This window comes from Phyllobates terribilis, unplaced genomic scaffold, assembly GCF_046119375.1.
Source record: "Phyllobates terribilis strain yellow unplaced genomic scaffold, ASM4611937v1 Scaffold_3__8_contigs__length_932513732, whole genome shotgun sequence".
Taxonomy (NCBI): Eukaryota; Metazoa; Chordata; class Amphibia; order Anura; family Dendrobatidae; genus Phyllobates; species Phyllobates terribilis.
The window spans coordinates 834,874,120-834,901,023 of NW_027362763.1; the positions used below are offsets into that span (position 1 = coordinate 834,874,120).

The following is a 26,904-nucleotide window of genomic DNA, read 5'->3' on the forward strand; positions in this document are numbered from 1 at the left end:
CAAAACAGGCAATTAGAGGGATGCTCTTCTTCTAGACAAGATTGGCCAGTGCACAGCATGAAAGGCTTCTAATCAATAGATACTCATTCAGTACACAGCACTCCAGAAATTGTGGCGCTTGCAAATCTTTGGCTTTCTGCAAGATCATCATTGTTTAAGTGAGACCTAATTATAAAGGCCCGGCCAAGTATTTTCTTCAACCCTAATCGATACAGCCATTCTGGCCTTACGCACTATAGAATAGAATATTGTAGATTTGCCAGAAAATACATCTGTATATATATATCTTGGCATATACACGTACATATGGTTTCATCTCCCCATTAATTTTGCAACTGTGAAGATATTAATTCTTAAGCACACACACACATTAGATAGTCTGCTGAATGATCGTTTGGCCAATAGCCATACCCCCAACTGGCCCATATACAGGAACACTCAGCAGAACACTCGTGTCTTTTATAAGAGGTGCTGAGATGGCTGTGTATGTAGTTTAGGCTCCTGGAGAACAAAATAATTGGACTTTGGAAATCCATCAGGCCAGATCCTCCATTCCCTTGACATCTATCATGGTAGTTGGGAAACCACCCATTCACAGACTGCTGACCAATATTTCCGATACCGGTAGGTTCAGCAAATCCTAAGCTAATGTGTATGGGGGCTTTCATACACATCAAGGTCAAACTACACAGATTTCTGCCCATTAGCGAGAACTGATCTACTATATACAAGTTCATCAGTGCACGTTCATTGACACATTCATATGGGCCGAATTAACTGTATGAGAACAAAATGATCGTCGTATGGGGATACGGCATACATATTGTCGACAGTGATTTACTCCAGTCTACGATGATTCGGTGGTCCACATTTACCATCAGCATTTTGCTAGTTCAACAAAATGGTGCTTAAAAAGCTGTCCAGGGGCCATAGGGAGAGACCTTCTTTTTTGCAGTTCTTTGTTGAATTAGAATAAAATTCTCTCAATCCAATGTCTGACCATAAGCGGGGACAGAAGGGTCACTTTTTCCCAAATAAGCAATATACCACAGTACACCAAACTTTAATATAACAAGTACAGGTGCATCTCACTAAATTAGAATAGCATCAAAAAGTTAATTTATTTCAGTTCTTCAATACAAAAAGTGAACCTCATATTATATAGAGTCATTACACACAGAGTGATCTATTTCAAGTGTTTATTTCTGTTAATGTTGATGATTATGGCTTACAGCCAATGATAACACAAAAGTCATAATCTTAGTAAATTTAAATAATTAACAAAAAACAACTGCAAAGGCTTTTAAAGTCTTTAAAAAGGTCCCTTAGTCTGTTTCAGTAGGCTCCACAATCATGGGGAAGACTGCTGACTTGACAAATGTCCAGAAGGCAGTCATTGACACACTCCACAAGGTCCCAGAGTTCCAATATTGGCTTTTATCCTAAGTCATGTGATAAGGCTCGTTAAAGGGTCAGTATTGACCTAGGATTGCTACTTCCTGTAGGTGGCACTAGAGTTCTAGTACTCTTCCTCTCTGAAGAGACAATTTGAAATTTTCATTTGGAAATCAAGGTCCCAGAGTCTGGAGGAAGAGTGGAGAGGCCACAATCCAAGCTGCTTGAGGTCTAGTGTGAAGTGTCCACAATCAGTGATGGTTTGGGGAGCCATGTCATCTGCTGGTGTAGGTCCACTGTGTTTTATCAAAACCAAAGTCAGTGCAGCCGTCTACCAGGAAATTTTAGAGCACTTCATGCTTCCCTCTGCCGACAAGCTTTCTGGAGATGGAAATGTCATTCTCCAGCAGGACTTGGCACCTGTCCACACTGCCAAAAGTACCAGTACCTGGTTTACAAACAACAGTATCACTGTGCTTGATTGGCCAGCAAACTCGCCTCACCTTAACCCCATAGAGAATGTATGGGGTATTGTCAAGAGGAAGATGAGACACCAGACCCAACAATGCTGACGAGCTGAAGGCTGCTATCAAGGCAACCTGGGCTCCATAACACCTCAGCAGTGCCACAGGCTGATCGCCTCCATGCCACGCCGCATTGATGCAGTAATTGATGCAAAAGGAGCCCGACCAAGTATTGAGGGCATTTACTGAACATACATTTCAGTAGGACATTTCGGATTTTAAAAACATTTTTCAAGCTGTTATAAAGTATTCTAATTTACTGAGATAATGACTTTTGTGTTTTCATTGGCTGTAAGCCATAATCATCAACATTAACAGAAATAAACACTTGAAATAGATCACTCTGTGTGTAATGACTTTATATAATATATGAGTTTCACTTTTTGTACTGAAGAACTGAAATAAATTAACTTTTCGATGATATTCTAATTTAGTGAGAGGCACCTGAATAACTTATATAATAAGTTCACTATCAGCATAGAAATGTGAACTGTTTCACGGAGGAGCATATCCTAAGAGATTTGTAGCAGGATCACTGGAGCCATGCCTAAAAATTGGAAAATACTGGCTGACAGAAGGCTGTCCCTTATTATTCTACAAAAGGTTGGCAGATCAAATTAACAAAAGAAACCAACAGGGATTTATTAAGGCTGCTTTTTATATAACTTTTGCTGCTTAACTGGAAGCTAAAGTCTTAAATATCGAGGAAAAGTTTACAAGTGATTCCCAAAAACTGAAAACAGACAGTAAACCGCCATAATTTTGATTTTGCAATATGGGCTGAACAAATAACCGGAAACGCTTTTACATATTTACCAGTGCATATTAATATTAATAGAGCAATCTCTTATAGAGATAGATTTCATATACTGAACTCGAGCCATGAATGTATCTGATGAAACTAAATGGCTCTTATAAAAAGTATATAGATAGCTCAGGCAGATAAAGGGGATGTGTAACACTGACGCTAAAGCACAGATGACAACAAACTAGAAACTAAAGGCTCCAAACAGCTACTTAAAAGAGTGTTTAGCTAATCATCTCAGCAATCAAAGACGAGACTTCATGTTTACTGATTGCACTAATCAAAATCGCTCGCATACTCGGCTAACTGACAAGTTTACCAAGTGCAACGAAAGAAAGTCAGAAATCAGATCCTCTGGTTTGCATAAACTACGTCTGCTATTCACTGAGAGCAGTAGCAGACTGTACTTGACTCCTGCAAGTTATCAGCATATAGCCAATTATTCATCAGCAGAAAATTGGCACATCAATGTCAAATCAAGGAAAAGCAGAAGGGAACACCCACCCCGGCCACTTGAAAGAGGTGGCTGCGTGATTGACCGCACTGCCCTTCTCTACAGTAATGTCACTTTCAGCGTGTACCAGACAGTGATCCCATAAATATAAGGAACACATTTTATGCGCCTTTTCTTTCAAGACACGGTTACTCGTCAATCTAGTTGTCATTCAGTGTCGCAGTCGAAGCAATGCAATTTCCATTAAGATATTTGTTCATACACAGATATGCCGACACAGTCAGAACTTTGTGTTTTCTTCAGAGTTTAACCAATGTTATGGCTTTAGTGCTGCCAAATTCTACTAAAAAAGTGCACATTTAGGACTAGAAGTCAAATGGACTACCAGACATCTTGGCAACATTTTACCACTTAACTTTTATTTTCTTGAGAGAAACGTAACAATTTAATTACCAAAGGGCAAGAGCCCTGTAAAGTGTAAGTCATATTATGAGCGAAGAAAAGGTCTTAAAAGGAAGTCTGTCAGCAGAAAATGACTGTTCAAACGAAGCACAACCGTGAGCAAACTGTCCAGTACACATTCTCACCCACTTGTTTCATCTCCGACCCTTGGCTGTGATAGATGGATTAGTAGGTGGTATTGTGATTTGAACGGTTTGGCCACACAAAGGGAATACAGAGTGTGCATTTGCATGGTTTGAACAGTCATTTAGTGCAGATAGTCTCCCTATAAGAAGTTACATTGTTACATAGCAATGTTGAAAAAAATAGATATGTTCATCAAGTTCTACACTTCTCACCAATAAACATACAATACCGTACACTGAAGTGGGAAAACCTTTAGCGGTAAGCTGCATATGGTGAATCTAGCAAGTATGGAACAGGTTATGATTAAACAGGATTCCTATTCTCTAAAAGCTATCCATTACAGATTAGGAATATGATAGCATATGTTATGTTATGATTGTGAGAGTTTGGACTTCTGAAACCCCAAGTGATGCAGAAAAAGAAGGGGCTGCAGGGCTTTCACCATTTCCCTGCACAGTGGTAATCAGCTACTTCCACCCACTGGAGAAATGATAGTTTCCCTGGACTGCAGGCAGCCGGCACATCGCTGGTCAGGAAAACATTTAGAGACCCCAAGGTCATGAGGGTCCCAGAGGTTAGACTCCCATGAATCAAAGTGACGGCAATACAAGAGAAATATCATCAACATACAATACTGAACAAACCAGAAATTATAGAGGTACTTGGTTAGCGCATCACAAGGCGATACTCAGAAATGCATCACCAGACAGATCTCATGTTTGCTTGGACTATGGACCTTAAGGCCACGTTCACACTGGGTAATTGGTCAGTATTTTACACATCAGTATTTGTAAGCCAAAACCAGGAGTGGGTGACAAATGCAGAAGCGGTGACGTGTTTCTATTATACTTTTCCTCTGATTCTGACTTGGGCTTACAAATACTGATGTGAAATACTGACCAAATTGCCCAATGGTAATGCCATACTGGTTTTAAGGGATTACTATAAAATGTAATCTAATATATATAGAGGAAAAAACATGACATAATCCCTTATTTAGCATAGTCTGCATAAATTATAACTTGACTTATTACAAAAAAAAGAAAAACAAAAAACAAAACTAGCAACTTAATTTTATTAGTATTTAACATAGCAAGACATTGACCAAATGCTAAAATCTTTAGACATGTGAATCACCCTTCCCACCACAAAAAAAAGAAAAGAAAAAAAAAATAATCACAAGACAGTGTGCCTATAACTTCACTTAACTTTCTAAAAAGAAAAAAAAGGGGGAGTGAAGGAGTAATATCCTAATCTGAAATGGAATTTATGGTTTCGGAAAACCCCTCTCCCCCGGCTGCAGTTTGTCTTGTGCATAACTCATCCTACTCCCTGATTTCAGCGCCGAGTCTCCACTTCTTCCCCAGTTATAGTCTGCAGTGCTAATGCCATGTAATAACGGAGCTACCAACAACTCTAGTAGACCTGCTCAGCTTAGTTATTTTCTACAGTGGCATTGACATGACTTGAGTGCTGCAGACAACAGGAGCAGCAGCAGACACCCATCACTGGACCCAGGGAGGGTGAGTAAACCCAAGTTTGTTTTCTTAAACGAGAAAACCCTTTTAAGTCAATAAGTTCAATAAGAAAGTATGATGATGCTTGGCTGACAGGGGAGGCTCACTAAGCATTCATTCTTTGGAGGTCTTCGAGTCACTTCTAGCACATGGAGCCTTGTATTAAGGGGTCTGTCAGCACAAGCCACACACAGGCACTTGATGCACCCTTAGAATTGCCAAATAGACCCTGTAAATCCAGGGCTGTTCAAAGAGGAGGGAGGCAGTGGCAGATGGAAAAAAGGAAGGTGTATTGCACCTTTGGTCATGTAAAGGCGCACCGAGCGCCTGGACTTGGTTTGAACAATCATTCTGTGCCAGCAGACTCCTTTTAATTTCACACAAACTATAACAAGCCTTTACCTTGAGTGGTAACAGCAGAGCAGTGACAGTGGTCAGTATCATGATTCAGACACTACAGCCTGACACTGAGGAGGGAATTAAATTACCTTGTTTGTGCAGCAAGAAGTATCATTTGTAACACTAAGAAACCACCCCCTGTGCCCCCCACTTCTAGATGGTAGGTGTGTGAGTTGTTGTTTATCCTATTTTGCACCTGTACTTCCTCGGCCTTCTATCACTGGGGCTTGTCTACATGCAGCATTATATAGGTGCTGCGACCAGGTTTTGGCAATTTCTGTTGGTGTGTGTGCTTTCACCCCTCCCTCCCAGGTGCTAAAATAAGAGCTTGAGAGAGACTGCTAGATCACCTGCTGAGCAGTCATTGGCAGTGTCTGGGGAAGAGGAGTGAAAGTGCAGACCCCATAGAAGACTAAGGAAATGCCCAGTTGGACTGCAAGCAGGGATTTCACATAGTGCTCTCCAAAAGAGACAAATGTGAATATCTATACAATGAAGCAACCACGCGAAACAGCTGCAGTATCTGGGCACTCAGCGATGTTTCCAAGGTATTTAACTCAGTTTTTTGAACAAGTGACATGTCCTCTAAGACTGAAAACAGGAATTTAGCAAAATCCTGAACTTACTTTGCATTAAGTTGTGAATCGACTGGTGATGGCTGGGCATTCGATACGCATTTACAGGATTGTAAATATTAGGTGGCGGAGCATTGCTGTACGGTCCACTTCTTGGTGCTCCTCTGGTCTGTGGCATCACATGGCTTGAAATATAAAAGCAAGTCAATATATCAATAAAAGTGGCTACAAACCTAGTGCGAAGTCAAATGGAACAAAGCAGCCACTTACCCCAATGTTCGAAACGCCGACTGGTCTAGGTGGGCTGGCTTTCTGTCTCGATTGAAACCCATCTGAGGCCTCCAAGGTCTGCCATTATTATTGGTTTTCTCCCAATCTCCTGGTTTTAATGTAGCTGATGGCTTTCTACATGACCAGGGGAATAATAGAATGTAGTTCTGACATAAAAAGCATCATTTTTTTCATTCCTTTCTTCTAGAATATGGTACTTACTTGGCTCCTTGTAAAACCACTGCTTTGAAAACAAAACCATCTTCAAATTGTGGGTCTTTAAATTTGATGCTAAATTAAACAAAAAATAATAATTATCTGGATGCCGGGAGCATTGGAATATTCTTCTATGCAAATACATGATCTCAAAATACATACCTAATTGCATAATTTTGTGTTAAATTCCTCAACATAGGCACGGGAGACTCCACAACCCTATGAAGTAAAAGAAGAAAAAAAAAAAAAGGGAGTCAGACTGACTAACTGCAAAAAATCTAATATATTAATACATATTCAAATATGTAACGAAGTTATACCCCCAACCTTGTCAGTATATAATTTTTTTGTTCACCTAAAACTTTTAATTATAGGTTCCAATAAAATGTATCCAAATTTCAGATTAACGCCGAATTTACACTTCAACTTTTTTACGCATATGAAGAAAATTAACCAATTTTCACCTCATCTGGATCCAAATTTTATCAGTTTTTGGTCTGTGTTTTTTTTTTTTAATCATTGAGGTCTTTTTTGCAAAAAAAACAAAAACAAAAAACTAGTGGATGCCTCCTAGTCTTCTAGCAACCAGTGACAAATTGACAGCACACGTTTGCAACTCAGATGGTTTTCATGTGCTGTTGTTTTTTCCACTGACCATATTAGTTGAATTGGTACGTTTGCGTCACAAATCTGACCCATGCAGAATATCAATTTTTTAATGCAGACTAAAATAGGTGAAGTCTCAAAATATAATGTTTCATTCTGCTTTCAGCACACATAACACAGACATCGATGTGCAAATTAGGCATAAGATGGTGAGAGGCAGAAAATGCATGCAATTTGAATTAACTAAGGATGTTGGGATTAAGTCTGGGGCTACACGGCAACATGTGCTGTGCGACACTGAAATCGCAATGTTGCATTAAGACATCACATATGATTTCTTGTGGTGCTGCATTGTGACTGTGAAACAGTTGAAAATGTTTCCAAATGTGTTATATTTTCTATAGCTGATCGCAAGTGACTCACTTTCCATAGACTTCAATGCAAGTAACATGTGACTGCGATCTGCGTGCAACTTCGATGCGATTTGACTTTTTTTTTTAAATGGCAAAATCACAGCTGTAAAATAATCATGCGACAGCAAGTAGCAGACAAGTTGCATAAAGGTATTTGTTGCGCAACACGTCACATATAGCCCTAGCCTTAGGTGCTGGGTAGGTTCTCAACTTTTTTTGGTGAGGCTTTATTCACTATTTTTTGCAGCATTTTTTTTTCTGGAATGTTTTTTTTTTCCTTTTTAAATTCACACATTTTTTCCCCACAAGAGGAACTTCGGAAAGAAAATACCATATGTAGAAAACATTGCATTAAAGATCAAATAAACAAACATGCCCAAAAAGCACAACAAAATTATGAGGGAAAAAAAATTGCCAAGGGAAACCCTCGTTCTCATGCATGCGGTTCACATGTTTTGTGCACACATTTAAAAAACATACATTTCACGCCTTATTTAGATTGCAAAACGCTCAATTCTGCATATCTTACTCATTGGGAAGGACTGCACCATCATTAATTTCAAGCATTCCCTGAATTCCGTGGCACAGCTCGGGTGGTATTCCAGTTGGCTATGGAAATGATAGAAACACACACAAAGAATATTAGTCTATACTCAATAGAATACTAGTCACCTGGGCGGTGCAGTTATACCCCAAATACCTGCTACTAGTCATCTGGGCGGTGCAGTTATACGCCAAATACCTTCTACTAGTCACCTGGGCGGTGCAGTTATACACCAAATACCTTCTACTAGTCATCTGGGCGGGTGCAGTTATACACCAAATACCTGCTACTAGTCATCTGGGCGGGTGCAGTTATACGCCAAATACCTTCTACTAGTCACCTGGGCGGTGCAGTTATACGCCAAATACCTTCTACTAGTCATCTGGGCGGTGCAGTTATACACCAAATACCTTCTACTAGTATTCTGGGCGGGTGCAGTTATACACCAAATACCTTCTACTAGTCATCTGGGCGGGTGCAGTTATACACCAAATACCTTCTACTAGTATTCTGGGCGGGTGCAGTTATACACCAAATACCTTCTACTAGTCACCTGGGCGGTGCAGATATACACCAAATACCTGCTACTAGTCACCTGGGCGGTGCAGATATACACCAAATACCTTCTACTAGTCATCTGGGCGGGTGCAGTTATACACCAAATACCTTCTACTAGTCATCTGGGCGGGTGCAGTTATACACCAAATACCTTCTACTAGTCATCTGGGCGGGTGCAGTTATACGCCAAATACCTTCTACTAGTCATCTGGGCGGGTGCAGTTATACGCCAAATACCTTCTACTAGTCATCTGGGCGGGTGCAGTTATACACCAAATACCTTCTACTAGTCATCTGGGCGGTGCAGTTATACACCAAATACCTTCTACTAGTCATCTGGGCGGGTGCAGTTATACACCAAATACCTTCTACTAGTCATCTGGGCGGTGCAGTTATACACCAAATACCTTCTACTAGTCATCTGGGCGGGTGCAGTTATACACCAAATACCTTCTACTAGTCATCTGGGCGGGTGCAGTTATACACCAAATACCTTCTACTAGTATTCTGGGCGGGTGCAGTTATACACCAAATACCTTCTACTAGTCACCTGGGCGGTGCAGATATACACCAAATACCTGCTACTAGTCACCTGGGCGGTGCAGATATACACCAAATACCTTCTACTAGTCATCTGGGCGGGTGCAGTTATACACCAAATACCTTCTACTAGTCATCTGGGCGGTGCAGTTATACACCAAATACCTTCTACTAGTATTCTGGGCGGGTGCAGTTATACACCAAATACCTTCTACTAGTCATCTGGGCGGTGCAGTTATACACCAAATACCTTCTACTAGTCACCTGGGCGGGTGCAGTTATACACCAAATACCTTCTACTAGTCATCTGGGCGGTGCAGTTATACACCAAATACCTTCTACTAGTCACCTGGGCGGGTGCAGTTATACACCAAATACCTTCTACTAGTCACCTGGGCGGTGCAGTTATACACCAAATACCTTCTACTAGTCACCTGGGCGGGTGCAGTTATACACCAAATACCTTCTACTAGTCACCTGGGCGGTGCAGTTATACACCAAATACCTGCTACTAGTCACCTGGGCGGTGCAGATATACACCAAATACCTTCTACTAGTCATCTGGGCGGGTGCAGTTATACACCAAATACCTTCTACTAGTCATCTGGGCGGTGCAGTTATACACCAAATACCTTCTACTAGTCATCTGGGCGGTGCAGTTATACACCAAATACCTTCTACTAGTCATCTGGGCGGGTGCAGTTATACACCAAATACCTTCTACTAGTCATCTGGGCGGTGCAGTTATACACCAAATACCTTCTACTAGTCATCTGGGCGGTGCAGTTATACACCAAATACCTTCTACTAGTCACCTGGGCGGGTGCAGTTATACACCAAATACCTTCTACTAGTCACCTGGGCGGTGCAGTTATACACCAAATACCTTCTACTAGTCATCTGGGCGGTGCAGTTATACACCAAATACCTTCTACTAGTCATCTGGGCGGTGCAGTTATACACCAAATACCTTCTACTAGTCACCTGGGCGGGTGCAGTTATACACCAAATACCTTCTACTAGTCACCTGGGCGGTGCAGTTATACACCAAATACCTTCTACTAGTCACCTGGGCGGTGCAGATATACACCAAATACCTGCTACTAGTCACCTGGGCAGTGCAGATATACACCAAATACCTTCTATTAGTCACCTGGGCGGTGCAGTTATACACCAAATAGCTTCTACTAGTCACCTGGGCGGTGCAGTTATACACCAAATACCTTCTACTAGTCATCTGGGCGGGTGCAGTTATACGCCAAATACCTTCTACTAGTCATCTGGGCGGTGCAGTTATACACCAAATACCTTCTACTAGTCATCTGGGCGGTGCAGTTATACACCAAATACCTTCTACTAGTCACCTGGGCGGGTGCAGTTATACACCAAATACCTTCTACTAGTCATCTGGGCGGTGCAGTTATACACCAAATACCTTCTACTAGTCACCTGGGCGGGTGCAGTTATACACCAAATACCTTCTACTAGTCATCTGGGCGGTGCAGTTATACACCAAATACCTTCTACTAGTCACCTGGGCGGTGCAGTTATACACCAAATACCTTCTACTAGTCATCTGAGCGGTGCAGTTATACGCCAAATACCTTCTACTAGTCATCTGGGCGGTGCAGTTATACACCAAATACCTTCTACTAGTCATCTGGGCGGTGCAGTTATACACCAAATAGCTTCTACTAGTCACCTGGGCGGTGCAGTTATACACCAAATACCTTCTACTAGTCATCTGGGCGGTGCAGTTATACGCCAAATACCTTCTACTAGTCCTCCGGGCTGTGGTTATAATTTTGCCCACTGTGGCGTCAGTGATATGCCAAAGAGGCCCCAATTTCACAGAACTCTTACTGAAGCACAGCACATGCTGTCAGGTCTCGCTTCATAGGCATGTGCACTGGATCAAAGTTTATTGTCTTTGCTCTACCTGTGTACGCGCCTAATTTTCTTCCATCCCTTTTGCAGCACTGGGCAATGGCAGTTCAGGAGAGATTCTGCGATTTTGTATCCTCTTCTGAACATCAATCAAGCCACAATATTCACTATCGACTTACAACAAAGTGATTAATAATGTGGTAGAGGTGGTGAAGTGAAGCAAAACCAACTAGCAACTGGCTAAACTAATTTTCCTTTCAAAGGAAGCCATGCTAATACTTTTATTGAGTAGTACTTACCAGGATCAAACATATAATGCATCAAGCTTTCATGCTAGTTTAAATGTCATCTACCAAAATGAACATTATTAATAAACTGCAGTTATTGGTGTGTACCTCTCTAGCACTGGTTTTGTAGAGCTCATGTATAAAGTCATTTAGGAGATGATTTTTCCCAACAAACAGATGATCACCACCAAGACTATTTCTTCTTTCTAAAACAGAGAAGGGAGAGAACACCGCTTAGCGCAAACCATTCCTTATTCTGAGTATCTTCAACAGCCGCCATTAAGTTCATTAATATATAATCCAAAAACAAGCTAATTCATTCCTGCCGATGATTTCAGCTTTCATAAAGCAATTTAAAAACTTAATTACACAGCTAAAATTCCCACTTTTTCTAATTGTTTGGTGGTTGTGGTTTTAACAGATACTTATAAAAATGCTTTCCTGTGAAAACAGATCATTTAAGTCATACAAGAAACCTGCAAATGAGAGTTTAATTAACAAGTTTTAATGCAAGGTGGCTCTATTCTACTTTGTACCCGCTAAGGCTCCATTTTTGCATCAAGGATCATTCAATTTACTGCAATTAAATCATCTATGAAGCAAAAGGTTACAGATTTGTTTAAAGGCAATCAATAGCAGCCATCCATTATATCTTGTTCATTTGCAGCCTAGCAGAGCATAAACGACAAGTACGCTAATGCAAAAAACCTTGGTGATTACACAGACACCACCGACGAATATCATAATCTTACTTTCATCAGGAGTGAGGTCAGGGTAAACCTCTTCCAAAGCAGCTCTTAGACGCCGCTCATCAACAAATGGCAACAGAGCAACACCTGAAGGGGAAAGGAAGCAATCAATTAACTAAAGAAAGTGCAGAGAATCGCAAGACGACTAATGAGCCTGAAACAATACGGCCAACTTCACAAAGTCTCAGGATGGAGAAACGTCAACTTTTATTCTATCAAGTTTAGATTTATTTGTTTTACTCACTTATATAGTGTCATTAATTGCACAGCACTTTACAGACATCACTGTCCCCATTGGGGCTCAATCTACATTCCCTATCAGTATGTCTTTGCAGTGTGGGCGGAAATCTGAGAACCCGGAGGAAACCCACGGAAATACGGGGAGAACATACAAACTCCTTGCAGATGTGTTGTTCCCTGCAGGGCTACAGTGCTGACCATTGAGCCCAAAATGCGGTCCAGTTTTTCAAGATCACATGTAGTATGTATTAGTCCAAGATATACTTTACACAAATTTTTTTCCCCCCAGAGTTTTCATATTTGTGTAGAAAAAGTGTTATCTATAAAATAACGGCAGAAGCGTGTCTCTGTCCGAAGCCTCGATAGACTGCGCATGCCTGACGCGCAGTCTGGCTCCAGACAGAAGACCGCATCCAGCCGTTACAGGTAAGACAGCCACTGCTATGGGGTCCGGCCAGCCGTTACAGGTAAGACAGCCACTGCTATGGGGTCCGGCCCGTGGCCGGAGGGGGCCTGTGAGGGCCCCAAGCAGCGTGGGAAAGAGGAGGATAGGTGAGTAGGAGGTGGCGGCGGCAGAGGAGCGGAGCACACTACCACGTGTGCCCGCTGCTAAAGAGACATGAATATTGCCTCGGAGGCCACTCCCATGGGCGTGGAGAAGACGGAATATTCATTCTCTTTAGTAGCGGCCACGGAGGAGCGCTGAGCCCCGGCTCCTGCTGTCAGTGCAGAGGAGTGAATGTGCCGGCAGCAGCTCACCTCTGTGTCTGAGAGCGCGCGCTGCTCAGATGCCGACATGAGCTGCTGCAGACAGGACTCAGCGCTGGAGCAGAGGTGAGGAAGGAAGGTGAGTATAAGTGTTTATTATTTTATGTGTGCAGTGATATGGGGGATTGAGGAGGCCACACATACCAGGGATTAGGGGATTGAGGAGGCCACACATACCAGGGATTAGGGGATTGAGGAGGCCACACATACCAGGGATTAGGGGATTGAGGAGGCCACACATACCAGGGATTAGGGGATTGAGGAGGCCACACATACCAGGGATTAGGGGATTGAGGAGGCCACACATACCAGGGATTAGGGGATTGAGGAGGCCACACATACCAGGGATTAGGGGATTGAGGAGGCCACACATACCAGGGATTAGGGGATTGAGGAGGCCACACATACCAGGGATGAGGGATTGAGGAGGCCACACATACCAGGGATGAGGGATTGAGGAGGCCACACATACCAGGGATTATGGGGATTGAGGAGGCCACACATACCAGGGATTATGGGGATTGAGGAGGCCACACATACCAGGGATGGGGGATTGAGGAGGCCACACATACCAGGGATTATGGGGATGAGGGGAGCCGCGCCTACCGGAAATGGGGATGAGGGGAGCCGCGCCTACCGGAAATGGGGGATGAGGGGAGCCGCGCCTACCGGAAATGGGGGATGAGGGGAGCCGCGCCTACCGGAAATGGGGGATGAGGGGAGCCGCGCCTACCGGAAATGGGGGATGAGGGGAGCCGCGCCTACCGGAAATGGGGGATGAGGGGAGCCGCGCCTACCGGAAATGGGGGATGAGGGGAGCCGCGCCTACCGGAAATGGGGGATGAGGGGAGCCGCGCCTACCGGAAATGGGGGATGAGGGGAGCCGCGCCTACCGGAAATGGGGGATGAGGGGAGCCGCGCCTACCGGAAATGGGGGATGAGGGGAGCCGCGCCTACCGGAAATGGGGGATGAGGGGAGCCGCGCCTACCGGAAATGGGGGATGAGGGGAGCCGCGCCTACCGGAAATGGGGGATGAGGGGAGCCGCGCCTACCGGAAATGGGGGATGAGGGGAGCCGCGCCTACCGGAAATGGGGGATGAGGGGAGCCGCGCCTACCGGAAATGGGGGATGAGGGGAGCCGCGCCTACCGGAAATGGGGGATGAGGGGAGCCGCGCCTACCGGAAATGGGGGATGAGGGGAGCCGCGCCTACCGGAAATGGGGATGAGGGGAGCCGCGCCTACCGGAAATGGGGATGAGGGGAGCCGCGCCTACCGGAAATGGGGATGAGGGGAGCCGCGCCTACCGGGATCGGGGATGAGGGGAGCCACGCCTACCGGGATCGGGGATGAGGGGAGCCACGCCTACCGGGATCGGGGATGAGGGGAGCCACGCATACCGGGATCGGGGATGAGGGGAGCCACGCATACCGGGATCGGGGATGAGGGGAGCCACGCATACCGGGATCGGGGATGAGGGGAGCCACGCATACCGGGATCGGGGATGAGGGGAGCCACGCATACCGGAATTGGATGGTGGGGACAGGATGGGGGCAGCACATACCAGCATGGGAGACCATATACCAATAAAAATGCTCGCCACCCGGGCGTAGAATGGGTTCAATAGCTAGTTTACAAATATTTAAGAAAAATGCCATTCCCAGAACATGTTATGTTTTGAAAGTAAATTCAAAAATACTCTTCCAAGGAAAGATGCAACTGCATGGTGGACTGTATAATAAGCGTAAAAAGCCCTACTAAAAATACTAACTGGGTGTGGTATGTTTGTCTTGGCAATTTTATTACCCAGTGTGCAAATGCATCTCTCCATATCCAACTTGAAAACTGGGTGGGAGATTAAAAAAAGGGGTAGACTTAAATAATCTCTGTAGCAAAAATGAATAAATAAAAAGCACAAGGGAACTGAAATTACAGTAATTTGCCTTTTTTCCCCCAGAAATCACCTACAAAGGTGATGACCATTTAAAGGGAATCTATCAGAAGGTTATTGCCATTTAGTCTGAGAGCAGCATAATGTAAGGAAAGACAGTCCAGAGATGTGTCACTTCTTAGGCTGTATATTGTAGTTTCAATAAGTGTTTTACCAGCAGGAGATTATCACTGCAGGACTAGTTGTCCTGTGCCAGTCAGTCTAGCTAATCTGTGTAATGTTGCCTCCACCATTGATGGACAGTATGCACAGGAAGCTGGCAATCGGTGGTGGCAGGTTATACACGGCTCAGCATTCTGAGTTCTGCTCCATCTGCAGCAGAGAAAACAGGGATTCTATCAAAACTGCACCAAGCAGCTCAGTAAGTGACATCACTGGAATCAGGCTCTCTGTCACTACATCATGCTGTGCTCAGATTCCATAGCAAAAACATGCTGACTGATTTCCTTTAAGTGAAAATACAAATACATGACTTTTATATAGAAGTGAAATGAAAAAAGTCCCCAACTGTCTCTTTATAGTCCCAAATCTGAATATTCTTGCTAAGTAAAAACTTTTTTTCCCTCCATCTAATCTTTCATGGTATAATTGCCGGGGGTATAAGAATAAGGCTCATCCATATACACATTAGGCCTCATTCAGACATCTGTTTTTCACATATAGAATAGATACCGATTATAATCTATGGAGCTTTCCACATGTCAGCTTTTTCGCGTTTTGTGTGTATGGGGTGTGGGTGATATCAAGGAGACATGTCCATTTGTGATAAGCGTCACAGATCAAAATGACCCATACAAGTCTAGGGGTCCATGACTGAAAAATCACTGAACGCACATATTGGCATCTGTGTGATGCTGCTTTTAGCGTTGCAATAGGTATTGTAATCAGGGCTGTGGAGTCGGTAAGCCAAACCTCCGACTCCTCAATTTCCACGACTCCGACTCGCTCATTCATGGCTCATGTTTAAGTGATAAATTTACTGTAGCAGATTAATCTCAGCTAAAAGTCTAGACCCTTAGATCAGAAATAGGACAGACATTAATAGGACATATCATAACTTTCCCTAATTCTTATGAAAAAATATTCCCCACAAACTGCATTGAACTACTGTACCCAATTTATTATATATTTTAGGAGTCTGAGTCAGTCCATTTTATACCGACTCCACAGCCCTGATTGTAAGCTTTGCAATTAATTTTTTTTTCCATGAGGAAATCACTAATATCTGGTTAGAAACGGACACCAACCAAACAGTGATGAAAATCTAATCCAAAACACTGATGAAGATTTTAATTTTTTTAGCTGCTTTAAGTGCGAGAATGATTGACATCTGAATGAGGCACTTAATAGCAATCAGCCAAAATATCTCCCCACCGCTTCCACATCCACAGAGCTCAACAGAGAGCTTGTGAGTTCTCTGAAGGAGCCGCTGCCAGACTTCTCTGACTGCAGCTGATCTCCTAGAGAACAAAACGATCAATTGTTGGAAATACAAAGTGCCAGATCATTCTCGCCACCGTTCTCGTATGTCAGGGAGAGCCAGGAGGCCCCCATACTTCTAAAACTGGATAGATTGGTGGCTAATCTCACCGACTTAAAGGGTAACCGTAGTTTAAAATTTTTTATTTGCATGTGGGCCTTTAAGCTACATTCCCATGATGAGTATTTGGTAAGTTTTTGATGTGGCAGATTCTCTGCACCAATTAGTTAAATTAGGGTACTTGTGTTTTTATTGGGTTTTTGACGCTGTGGTTTTTATCTCTCTCATATTTGTAAATAAAGCTGCTTTATTTTTGATATTTCCTGGTATTTAGCTTTGACAAAACTTTGTTGATCCAGTCATGTGCACATTACATAAGTTTTTAGTGCATTTCTGGAGTGGCAACACTAGAAAATGCATGAGCGTTTTTACCTATGGGGAAAATCTGCACATAAAACTCATTGTGGATTTCAAACATGCACTGGAGGTTAGTTTACACTATGTAAATATAAAAAAAGAAAGCACAGTGGGCATGAGATTTCTAAAAATCCCATCCACTTTATTAGAACTATGTTTTTTTTTGTGCAGCGAAAATACACAGCGTCAAATACTAAAACCTCATTGTGGGAATGTAATCTTAGAATCCTTGAATTGCCTCACTACTCCTTGTATAGATAAATGAGGAACATACAGTGAGATTGTAAGAACAGAAGAATGAATGAACTGTCGGCATTCAGGATTATTCTCAATTACCTTGCCAGGCAAATTTCTTCCCATTTAAATCGAGAGCAAAGTCATCAGGATAGAAGTCAATTATACTTGATTCCTGGAAACATAAATATATAATTAGGATTATTTTTATACCCCCTCCCTATTAAATGTGAAAAACATACTTGTCAAATATTAGACCAACATAAATTTCATGAACTAACAGGCCCCAGAATTTGGCAAAAAACTTACTGGATCGCTCATAAGTCGTCTCCACGTGGTAGGTAGGAAGTTACCACTAGCAGCAGGAAATACCCCCATCAATTGCTCAAGCGGCTTGAACTAAGAAAGGAGAACATTAAAAGGTATGGCACAAAGACAATATAGGATCGGACATTTTCACAAGTCTTTCCTTAAGAAAATGTGGGTTAGAAAGGAAATTAATGGAAATTTAGATTAAAGGAATTGTCCACTACTTGGACAACTCCTTGTCATATCCCACGCTTGGACCCAATAAAATAAAAAAAAGCTTATACTTCCCTCCAGCACCGTTTCAGCAGTGTTGGCACTCGCTCTCCCAGGGGACCCCATGCGGTGTTGTGACAAATGAGCAAGGCGCCCGATTAGCGCTGGCATCACTGTCCCCGCCTTTGGACAAATTGAACACGAAGAAGTAGTCAGGTCAGCAGCAACTCAGATTTCCTCTTCATGTTCAATATGACATAAGGCGGTGACAGTGACGCCAACGCTGATTGGCCGCTATGTACGTCTTTTTATATCCTCAGGCTGTGGAGTTGCACATAGCTGATTGGGACAGACACATTTTACCCTCACCAATCAGTCTGATTTTGATTATCTTTTTTCCCCCGCAATTGCTATCCTCCAGATCTATTTCACATAGCCAGTTCATCCTCCTTTAGAAGCTGCTGCTCAGCCGAGATTGGATACACTATATTCAAACAATGTGTGGGATTTTTTCAGTCTGTGTAGGGTTTGGAACAGAGACTCAGACAGGGAAATTCCCATACACTGACTGTTTGAATATGGTGAAGCAATATTGGCCGAGAAGCATCTTCTAAAGGAGGATGAATTGGCCATGTGAAACAGCGCTGCAACATGGTGTTTGAAATAGAAGGAAGTAAAATAAAAATGTAAACTATTTTATTACAAAAATTCACAACTTTGCAATGCCTGGAAGATTAAAAAAAAAAAAAAAAAAGTTTAGAAAACTAACTGTCAATCACGCCTTTGAGGTAAGAAAACCTTTTCCCTGCCTAAAGAAAATTTTCCAACCAATTTCTGCACACAAATTACTTTGGTGGGAAAAGAGAAAAAAAACCTACACACCATACCAATAGTCCTAACCTTATATTAGTGCTTAGTGGTTGTGAAACACATTGAAGTGATGGTTCACTAATCCCTCAAGCCTTTTCCATCTATCCGAAGAATAAAGACATCATAGAAGCAAAGAAACAGTTACAAAGAAAATGGTTCCGTTCTTTTAGGCTCGGTCCTGTCCATGTATTACACTGAATGAGCGGCATACAATAACTACTTTCCTGAAAAGGCAAACACTCAAGCTATACAGTATAGGACTTCAAAAGGACATGTCAAAAATTAATGGGACATCACAAAATGTCTGCCCATAATACAGACTAAAACCCAGCTTACAGCAGTGTTTTTAGGCAACTTACTGGCATGGTGTTCTTCTCAAACTCTTTGAAAAGCTCACAAATATCTTCAAAATCAGAAGCAAAAGGAGCGTAGTGGAAGGGGAAAAACCATTTCCAAGAAGCGCAGCCCTGAATCAAAGAAAACATTTTGAAGAGGTTAAACAACACTACAATGCAAATGTCACTCAGGTATTTTTTTTTTTACCAATGCAAGTATTAAATTGCAACAGATACATGGAAATGTTTTCTTGATTGGAGGTGGGTGGATAACCATCATGTAAATGAATACAAGCATAAGGAGGACAGAATGGTTCAGTATCATCTCACGCTACTGCAACAGAATCCATTTCATTTTCCTACTCTGACATAAGTTTGGAAATTATCTTCTATTCATGGGATAGGGGATAGCGCCCCGACCACTGGTGGTCCTACCACCCGATCCCAAGAACTGGGGCTTGCATCTACTCTATTCATTCTTAATGGGACCACCAGAGACAGCCAAGCACTTTGGAACTCCCATTAAGAATGAATGTAGATGTGCGCATACAAGCAACCGGATGCTCCATTCACAAAGGGCTCTTCAAAGCCATGGTTCTTGGGAGCAGTGGGGGCAAGAGGAAGGTAAACGTGTATCAGTGAAGCTTTTACACACCGGTATTGCAATAAAAAGGTAAATGAAAGTATACTTCACTGAATCAGGGCAAAGCTACTTACAATGAAGACTTCAACCTAGAATGGTTTATTGTGAAAAACAAACCCGACTTTAAAAGAAGTTTTGAATAGACCATACGTGTCAAACTCCAGCCCGTGGGCCAAATCTGGCCTGCAGGGTGGTTATATTTGGCCCCCCGACAGCAGAACCGCCATCCCTATGTGGGGCCCATTATACTGTATGGAGGACTACGTGGGGCCCATTATACTGTATGGAGGAGGACTACGTGGGGCCCATTATACTGTATGGAGGAGGACTACGTGGGGCCCATTATACTGTATGGAGGAGGACTACGTGGGGCCCATTATACTGTATGGAGGAGGACTACGGGGGGCCCATTTTTCTGTATGGAGGAGGACTACGGGGGGCCCATTTTTCTGTATGGAGGAGGACTACGGGGGGCCCATTTTTCTGTATGGAGGAGGACTACGGGGGGCCCATTTTTCTGTATGGAGGAGGACTACGGGGGGCCCATTTTTCTGTATGGAGGAGGACTACGGGGGGCCCATTTTTCTGTATGGAGGAGGACTACGGGGGGCCCATTATTCTGTATGGAGGAGGACTACGGGGGGCCCATCATTCTGTATGGCGGAGGACTACGGGGGGCCCATCATTCTGTATGGCGGAGGACTACGGGGGGCCCATCATTCTGTATGGCGGAGGACTACGGGGGGCCCATCATTCTGTATGGCGGATGACTACGGGGGGCCCATCACTCTGTATGGCGGAGGACTACGGGGGGCCCATCATTCTGTATGGCGGAGGACTACGGGGGGGCCCATCATTCTGTATGGCGGAGGACTACGGGGGGCCCATCATTCTGTATGGCGGAGGACTACGGGGGGCCCATTATTCTGTATGGCGGAGGACTACGGGGGGCCCATTATTCTGTATAGAGGAGGACTACGGGGGGCCCATTATTCTGTATGGCAGAGGACTACGGGGGGCCCATTATTCTGTATGGCGGAGGACTACGGGGGGCCCATTATTCTGTATGGCGGAGGACTACGGGGGGCCCATTATTCTGTATGGCGGAGGACGACTCGACTACGTGAGGCCCATTATACTGCATGGAGGATGACTACGGGGGGCCCATTATACTGCATGGAGGACTATGTGGGGCCCATTATACTGCATGGAGGACTATGTGGGGCCCATTATACTGCATGGAGGACTATGTGGGGCCCATTATACTGCATGGAGGACTATTTGGGGCCCATTATACTGTATGGAGGAGTATGTGGGGCCCATTATACTGCACGGAGGACTATTTGGGGCCCATTATACTGCATGGAGGACTATGTGGGGCCCATTATACTGCATGGAGGACTATGTGGGGCCCATTATACTGCATGGAGGACTATGTGGGGCCCATTATACTGCATGGAGGACTATTTGGGGCCCATTATACTGCATGGAGGACTATTTGGGGCCCATTATACTGAATGGAGGACTATGTTGGGCCCATACTGCATACTGGTTGGCCCGCAACTTTGTCCAAGTTTTTCATTTTGGCCATCTGTGTTTAAGTTTGACATCCCTGGAACAGACTAAAGAAAGACACAAACATGCACGGCTAACTATCGAATAATAATCCGACTGGATGTGGCAGCCACTTCATAAATGCAAGGACAGGGGTCTGTTCTTAACATGTATGTCGATTTCACATCCATCTATAAGACATTTCTGTTTATCATGGGGAATCGCCATATCTTCCCAATCACCTGCTAGCCCACTGATGTCTCTCTTCACTCCTCGCATTAGTAATAATAGGACATAGTACAAGGTTTTTGAATCATGCCTCTTAACCAGTTCATGACAGGGCAATGTTTCCTCCATCCTGACCAGGCACATTTTCACATTTAAGGCCATGTGCACGCGTTGCGTTTTTGCTGCACGGATTTGTTTACAAAACTTGATGCCAGCATTCACCCATTGAAACGCAGGCAAAAATGCAACAATGCAACGTTTTTGAGGCAACATTTTTCTGCCAAGATCTCGCAGAAATGGTGCAAGAATTACTGCACACAAAATACCCAATGTGCACATACCCTTTTAGTACATGCGCTTAATGGTTCTAAAAAAAAATAAAATCTTAACTTCGGATTATAAAATAATAAAAAATGGTAAAAAACATGTGCATATTTTAAAAAAACAGGAAGGATTGCTAAAAAAACCCCCAACAACTTGAAATTAATACTATTTGTCTTTTTTCTACAGGTGCGGGTCTAGAAACAGTGATTCTGACAGGCAACATCTCTTAGTTTTGTTTTGTTTATTTAAGCTTTTTTTTTTCTTATTTATATTGCACACCCTGTGCCCCCTCCACCACAAGACCCTTGGGAGGCATTTTAACAATTTTTTTTTTTTTTACTGTTGATTTCCCCCCGTAACTGGGGCTGGTTTAGTAGCTGCCATTAGAGAGGCACTTCAGTCTCCTGCTTACATAGGTTCACATATGCAGCATGAGCCCCACATATGCAGCATGAACTATGTGGGGCTCCTGCTGCATATGTTGAGCCTATGTGGGGCTCCTGCTGCATATGTTGAGCCTATGTGGGGCTCCTGCTGCATATGTTGAGCCTATGTGGGGCTCCTGCTGCATATGTTGAGCCTATGTGGGGCTCCTGCTGCATATGTTGAGCCTATGTGGGGCTCCTGCTGCATATGTTGAGCCTATGTGGGGCTCCTGCTGCATATGTTGAGCCTATGTGGGGCTCCTGCTGCATATGTTGAGCCTATGTGGGGCTCCTGCTGCATATGTTGAGCCTATGTGGGGCTCCTGCTGCATATGTTGAGCCTATGTGGGGCTCCTGCTGCATATGTTGAGCCTATGTGGGGCTCCTGCTGCATATGTTGAGCCTATGTGGGGCTCCTGCTGCATATGTTGAGCCTATGTGGGGCTCCTGCTGCATATGTTGAGCCTATGTGGGGCTCCTGCTGCATATGTTGAGCCTATGTGGGGCTCCTGCTGCATATGTTGAGCCTATGTGGGGCTCCTGCTGCATATGTTGAGCCTATGTGGGGCTCCTGCTGCATATGCTGAGCCTATGTGGGGCTCCTGCTGCATATGTTGAGCCTATGTGGGGCTCCTGCTGCATATGTTGAGCCTATGTGGGGCTCCAGCTGCATATGTTGAGCCTATGTGGGGCTCCAGCTGCATATGTTGAGCCTATGTGGGGCTCCAGCTGCATATGTTGAGCCTATGTGGGGCTCCAGCTGCATATGTTGAGCCTATGTGGGGCTCCAGCTGCATATGTTGAGCCTATGTGGGGCTCCAGCTGCATATGTTGAGCCTATGTGGGGCTCCAGCTGCATATGTTGAGCCTATGTGGGGCTCCAGCTGCATATGTTGAGCCTATGTGGGGCTCCAGCTGCATATGTTGAGCCTATGTGGGGCTCCAGCTGCATATGTTGAGCCTATGTGGGGCTCCAGCTGCATATGTTGAGCCTATGTGGGGCTCCAGCTGCATATGTTGAGCCTATGTGGGGCTCCAGCTGCATATGTTGAGCCTATGTGGGGCTCCAGCTGCATATGTTGAGCCTATGTGGGGCTCCAGCTGCATATGTTGAGCCTATGTGGGGCTCCAGCTGCATATGTTGAGCCTATGTGGGGCTCCAGCTGCATATGTTGAGCCTATGTGGGGCTCCAGCTGCATATGTTGAGCCTATGTGGGGGTCAGGCCCTCATACCACCCTCATGGAGACTGTTTCTGACAGTTTGAGCAGACACATGGATGTTAGTGGCCTGCTGGAGGTCATTTTGCAGGGTTCTGGCAGTGCTCCTCCTGTTCCTTGTTGCACAAAGGAGGAGGTAACTGTCCTGCTGCAGGGTCCTTGGCCTCCTAAAGCCCCCTCCACGTCTCCTGGTATGTGCTCCATGCTCTGGACACTGTGCTGACAGACACAGCAACCCTTCTTGCCACAGCATTGCTGTGCCATCCTGGATGAGCTGCCCTACCTGAGCAACTTCTGTGGGTTCTACTATGACACCGCTTCATGCTACTGTACCTCTAGGGGTGAGAGCAATGGCAAAATGCAAAAGTGACGAAAACAACAGGCAAAAAACAAACAAACATAGAAATGGTCTGTGGTCACCACCTGCAGAACCAATCCTTTATAGGGGGTATCTTACTAATTGCCGATCATTTCTACCTGTTGTCTGTTCCATTTGCACAACAGCAGGAGAAATAGATTCACAACCAGTGTTGCTTCATAACTGGACAGGTTGATTTCACAGAAGTGTGATTCACTTGGAGTTACATTGTGTTGTTTAAAAGTTCCCGATAAATTCACATCAGATTTGAAAAAAATGGGGATTGGTTATTTCGGTCAAAATTGGCATGGTCTCTAAGGGATTAAACAGAGCAAGATAGTCCCCATGGACACAACTGAATATAGCATAGATTGCATTACATTACTGAAGCATTATAGGTCACATTCGCAGTTGTGGCACTGGCGGTGATTGCCCAATCATGCCAACCCCCAGGCCAATTGCGGTGAGAGGCAGGGGCCAGCTCAGTACCTTTCTATCTAGCAAAGCTGAGGTACTGTAAAAAGTGGTTGCTGCTCTAGAGGACTCAGTATCAATATTTGAACAACATTTTGAAATATTACATAAGTGGCCCCCTGTAGCAACTCCTGGCAGTAACAGCAAATAAGTGTTTCAACTACCAGACCCAAAGGGATCATCTCTCTGCAATGTGATCACATAGCACAAAGCAATGCAAACATACATATGGGTAACAGACAATGCTTTCCGCATGCATGGCTTCTAGGCTGTTGTGAGTAGCAATAACACTTAAGAGAAATTTTAACCCCTTCAACCTTCAGGCTGTTTTCAACTTCCTGACCAGGCCAATTTTTTTTTTTTTATTTTATTCTGACCACTGTAACTCAGGGACACTTCAACGTATCCCAGGGATTCTGAGACGCTTTTTTCGTGACATACTGTACTTCATGTTGGTAGTAAATTTTGGTCTATATAATTTGCGTTAATTTATGAAAATAATGAACATTTTACAAAAGAATTGGAAAATTTTGCAATTTTTAAACTTTCAACTTTCATGCCCTTAAACCAGAAAGTTATACCACACAAAATAGTTAATAAATAACATTTCCCACTTTACATCAGCATCATTTTTTAAACATTTTTTTTTGTTAGGAAGTTAGAAGGGTTAAAAGTTAATCAGCAAATTTTACAAAACAATTTTTTTCTTTTTTTAGGGACCACATCACATTTGAAGAGACTTTGACAGCCCTATGTGACAGAAAATACCCAAAAGTGACACCATTCTAAAAACGGCACCCCTCCAAATGCTCAAAACCACATTCAAAAAGTTTATTAACCCTTTAGGGTCGTCACAGAAATTAAAGCAATGTGGAAGAAAAAAAAATGAAAATTTTTCATTTTTCCCACAAAAAATATTGCTTTAGCCCTAAATTTTGTATTTTCACAAGGATAACAGGAGAAATTGCACAACAAATTGTACTGTTTATTTTCTCCTGAGTACACAGACACCCCATATGTAGTGGAAAACTACTGTTTGGGCGTACTGTTTTTACATCGCTATATTTTGAGAGCTACAATTTTTCTACATTTCTGCTGACAGTCATGTGAGGGACTAGATGACGTTTTTATTGGTACTATTTTCAGGCACATAACATTTTTTGATCGCTTTCTATTCCGATTTTTGGGAGGCAGAATGAACAAAAAACAGCAATTCAGGAATGGTAATTGTGGTAAAACTGATAAGGCAGTTTTTTATTCTTTGGGTCAGTAAGATTACAGCAGTACCAGATTTATATCATTTTTTTATGTTTTAGCGCTTTTACACAATTTATTATTTTTTATATAAAAATTGTTTTTGCATCACTACTATATTCTGAGAGCTATAACTTATTTTTCAGCAATACCATTTTTATTTACATTCGACGGTATGATGAAAGTGCCTTTTCTTGTTTGCCCTTTTTTTTTTTAAGGCTATGTGCCCACGTTGCGGACCTGAAGCATATTTTTTACGCTTCTCCCTGGCGGGAAAATCGCATGCGGATATTACATGCGGTTTTCCCGCCAGGTAGAAGCGTTTGTGAGGCGTCTTTGCATGCATTTCCGCATGCGGGTTATCAAGCACTTCTCCAAGCATCACTTGGAAAAGTGCTTGACAACTTGTTCAGAATGGTAAAAAATAAAAAAATAAACTTTATACTCACCTTCTGATGCATTCTCTGCCCCGTCCGGAGTCTTGAGCGGCTCACGCTGTTGTGTGCAGGACCTGCGGTGACGTCATTGAGTCATGTGGTGGGTCACATGACTCAATGACGTGGCAGGTCCTTCAGACAACAGCGCGACGGAGGGAAAACATCAGAAGATAAGTATAAACTTTATTTTATTCTTTTTTTTACAGGTTCTTTGGTACCCAGGTCTGGAGGAGAGTCTCCTCTCCTCCAGACTTGGGTACCATCCGCACATTGATTCCGCAGCGCTTCCGCAAAATTAATGAACATGCTGCGGATTTTTGACTGCAGCATATACGCTGCGGAAAAATCCGCAGCATGGGCATTGACATTGCGGAATGCCATTGGGGACCATGGGGTGCGGATCTACATGCGTTTTTCAAGCGTTTACGCTGCGGAAATTCCGCAGCATATACGCTTGAAAAACGCTACGTGGGCACACAGCCTTACTGTATTCACTGAAGGGGTTGACTAGTGTGACAGTTTTAGAGGTCGGGTCGTTCTGAAAGCAGCGATACCAAATGTGTACTTTATTTATTTTTGTTTTTACATATATATGTATTGAAAAAAAAACAAAAACTGAGCTTGAAGTTGGTATACATGCAGCACATAAATGCATGTTTAAACTGCCCGTAATTCAGAAAAACCTACAAGAAGCAAAAATAAACATAAACCCTGCTGTAAATAAATAAAAAGCCAAAGTGCATTTAAATAACAGGGTTCTTAGTAACACTGTTTTTGATCAAAAATAGTATAAAAGCTATCTCACCACGGTATAACTTATTTTGTGTTTTTTTTTGTTTTTTTTT

The 26,904-nt window shown here is 43.4% G+C and overlaps 1 protein-coding gene across 1 annotated transcript in view; it reads right to left on the reverse strand.

Annotated features, from left to right (window-relative positions):
- The window catches only part of XRN2 (5'-3' exoribonuclease 2), an 83,879-nt gene that overhangs the window by 2,949 nt on the left and 54,026 nt on the right, over nucleotides 1–26,904 (reverse strand). Inside the window, exons 18-27 of the mRNA XM_073672450.1 lie at nucleotides 19,168–19,275; nucleotides 17,726–17,815; nucleotides 17,519–17,591; nucleotides 12,331–12,414; nucleotides 11,687–11,784; nucleotides 8,292–8,371; nucleotides 6,906–6,962; nucleotides 6,750–6,818; nucleotides 6,528–6,662; nucleotides 6,309–6,442 (exon numbers count right to left, since the gene is read on the reverse strand). Coding sequence (XP_073528551.1) covers nucleotides 6,309–6,442; nucleotides 6,528–6,662; nucleotides 6,750–6,818; nucleotides 6,906–6,962; nucleotides 8,292–8,371; nucleotides 11,687–11,784; nucleotides 12,331–12,414; nucleotides 17,519–17,591; nucleotides 17,726–17,815; nucleotides 19,168–19,275 — 928 coding nt within the window. The remainder of the gene's footprint in view (nucleotides 1–6,308; nucleotides 6,443–6,527; nucleotides 6,663–6,749; nucleotides 6,819–6,905; nucleotides 6,963–8,291; nucleotides 8,372–11,686; nucleotides 11,785–12,330; nucleotides 12,415–17,518; nucleotides 17,592–17,725; nucleotides 17,816–19,167; nucleotides 19,276–26,904) is intronic.